The 3,155-nt window shown below is 34.8% G+C and overlaps 1 protein-coding gene across 1 annotated transcript in view; it reads right to left on the bottom strand.

Moving 5' to 3' along the window:
• LOC106870143 (uncharacterized) overlaps nucleotides 1-3,155 on the bottom strand; it is an 80,367-nt gene that overhangs the window by 7,559 nt on the left and 69,653 nt on the right. Inside the window, exon 5 of the mRNA XM_014916141.2 lies at nucleotides 365-449. Coding sequence (XP_014771627.1) covers nucleotides 365-449 — 85 coding nt within the window. The remainder of the gene's footprint in view (nucleotides 1-364; nucleotides 450-3,155) is intronic.

The raw sequence follows: 3,155 nt of genomic DNA, 5'->3' as shown, positions 1-3,155 counted from the left end.
GAGTTAGCAATCAGATTAATGTAAAATCTTTATTATTATAGCTGAACTAAAACAAATAAACCTTAATATATATATATATATATATATATATATATATATAAATTCTTACTACAGTCTGACGCTCTATCAACTGAGATATCGCGACACACACACACACATATATATATGCATGCAGATATAGAAACGTTTATCAATTCGTTTTGCAAGATTCCTGATGTGAAATCGTGTGTGGATACAGATATTGTTGTATTTCGGGGTTGCCCATTTGTTTTTGCCAAATAAACACACACACTGTGTATTTCGAACAGGAAAGAAAAGTTACAGACACAAGAAACCAATTACGATACATTTATAAAATTATTACCTGTTTTTCTTCAAACCAAATTTCCATTTTTTTTGCCTGAAGTTGTCGTCCACGTCACCGATTTGATAAGCTGAGGGTTCGTTTTCTGAAGAGAGAAAAAGAAAAGCATTTTTACATTATATCATCATCATCAGCAACTGCAGCCGCAGCAGTAGTGGCCACTTTACCATCTTTGCATGGGTTGGACAAAAATTTCTGAGGTAGATTTTCTATGGCCAGACGCTCTTCCTGTCGACAACCCTACATGTTTCCAATCAAGGTGATACATGCATACAAATATACACATATACATACATATAAATATATGCAGATGTAATTAAGCTTAAACTTCAAAATCACTGTCAACCTTGACTTTGTGTTCATATATGTATATATATATATATATATATATATATATATATATATATATATATATATATATATATATATATATATATATATATATGTATGTATGTGTGTGTGTGTGTGTGTGTGTGCGCGTGAAGTTACATACGTATGTAGTATGTATAGTGTGCGTTGATATGCGACAAATTGTACGCTTTTGTGTGTGTGTGTATATATATCTATATACATTATGGAGGTTGCGTGTATGTGAGTGTATGTATGTAGATGAAGTGTGACTGAATGCCAATCTCCTGTCATCATTAAACAACCAGATTATAACACTGCTCTGTTTTAATTAAACATTAATTTTACTATTTATTTCGCATTCATTATATTTTCTTTTTCTAGATTTATTTAAAACTGTTTTACTTCTCTTTTAGCAACTCACACACATGCACACGTACACCTATCCACCCACCCCACACACATTCGTTACTTTTAGATTTATTCCTTCACTTTTTGGTTATGTCCACATTATAAAATCCAAACTTGACAAGTAGTATAATCACCATTCCTGTAACTGGAGGCGAAAATGTAACGATTCTTTCAGACGTTTCAGTACATACAGGGCAGAACCATCCGATCTAATAAACCGAATATTGTTGTGAAAGACCAAAACAATAAAGTTTTTTTATTTGATCGACATGAGGGATATTAATACCTCGGCAAAAGAATTTGAAAAGCTCGGGAAATATAAAGATTTGCTCATTGAAACTGATAAAATGTGGCATTTCAAGGCAGTTACAATACCAGGGATTGTATGAGCACTTGGACTGATAAAAAGAAAAAAGGAACTGAAAGTTATTTGAGGATGATCCCCGGCCTTCAACCATGCAAGAAGCGCAAAAGATCGTTTTAACCGGTACCTCACACGCATAGAGAAGAGCACTGACGCTGTGAGAAGGATTACCAGGCATTTATTTTCTTTCTATCTTCTTTTAAATAACTTTATTTGATGTTAAAAATGAAGTCTGGTGTGTTTAGTTTAATGTCCTCTCAATGTATACAGTGAATTTCTTTGCCCTAAGTGTCGGAAAGACACTCGGCAAGAAATGGAAACAAAACTGAAAGAGGAAAAACTCACAATAATAATAATTAGTTTGAGGTGCCGCTTCAGTTACAGTAAGATAAAATAATGATAACTTTTAGCATCAGTTCTGTTTGTTTGCATTCTGTCGTTTATAGAATATATCTCCCCACCACCACACATTGTATTATATGTCCCAGGAAGGTTTTCTATTTCTAAAAGTATATTTCTTTAAAATTTCACAGAAAAAAAAAATAAAATAAAGCAAAAAAGCAAAAATTAAAAACATAACAACAGCAAAGTCAACAAAATGTTAGTCTGAAATCTAGGAAAATATTTTGCTATCATTTAATAGAGACCATAAAAGCAGAGTTAGAGATAGGGAGACGGTAAGGGCCAAGCTAGAGTAGGTCCCTTATCAATTGATCGTTTTGTGGCAGATATCAATAGAAAGTTCTCGCTATTATGGGGGTGGGGGAGTTACAGTCACTTTTACCTCCAATCTTTCCAGTTCACTGCGGACAGGAAACTAGAACCCTCTATTAATCAGGAGAATAAAGAGGCAAACAGAGAAGGGGGGGTGAGGAAGAATGTGAGAGAGAAAAGAGAGAGAGGGGGGAAAGGGAGAAGATAAACAGACAGAGATTGACAGATAGACAGAGACAGACATAGAGGGAGAGAGTAAGTGAAAGCTCTTGATATACAGCGGTTAAGAAACAAACACAAAGACAGACAGACGGACAGATAGAAAGACAGACAGACAGACAGACAGATAGATAGATAGATAGATTGATTGATTGATTGATTGATTGATTGATTGATAAACATTTAGACAGACAGCCAGGTAGATAGATAGGCAGACAGACAGACAAACAAACAAACAGATAGATAGATAGGTAGGTAGAGAGAGAGAGAGAGAGAGAGAGAGAGACTGACAGATAGATAGAGAGAGGTAGAGAGAGAAATAGGCAGTGACAGAGATAGATGGTAAGAGAGAAGGGAAAGATCTTGGCATAGAGCGATTAAGGAAGCGAAAAATTTAGAGAGCGTCGAAGAGATTTTCTTTCAATGTATATCACAGATAACAAGGTAGATCGTGAGAGGCTGACACACAAATATGTCCAGAGCTTACGAAGGCTGTGAAAATGTTTCTAATAACATTTACAGACGCCTCTGTTGTTCTTTACTGGAACGGGAAAATACTTTATAATTATTATGGATAACCTCGCAGTCTTCGCAAAAGAGATTCTTGTAGAATTCTACCTGTACCCTTTACAAATGGAATGATAAATAGCATTCATGTATGTCATATTATTACCACTAGCCTAATTAATTGTTCATCATCATCATCATCATCATCATCATCATCATCCCGGGGTC

This window comes from Octopus bimaculoides, chromosome 20, assembly GCF_001194135.2.
Source record: "Octopus bimaculoides isolate UCB-OBI-ISO-001 chromosome 20, ASM119413v2, whole genome shotgun sequence".
Taxonomy (NCBI): domain Eukaryota; kingdom Metazoa; phylum Mollusca; class Cephalopoda; order Octopoda; family Octopodidae; genus Octopus; species Octopus bimaculoides.
The sequence above is the reverse complement of the archived record's forward strand: the minus strand, read 5'-3'. Positions and strand labels throughout refer to the sequence as shown.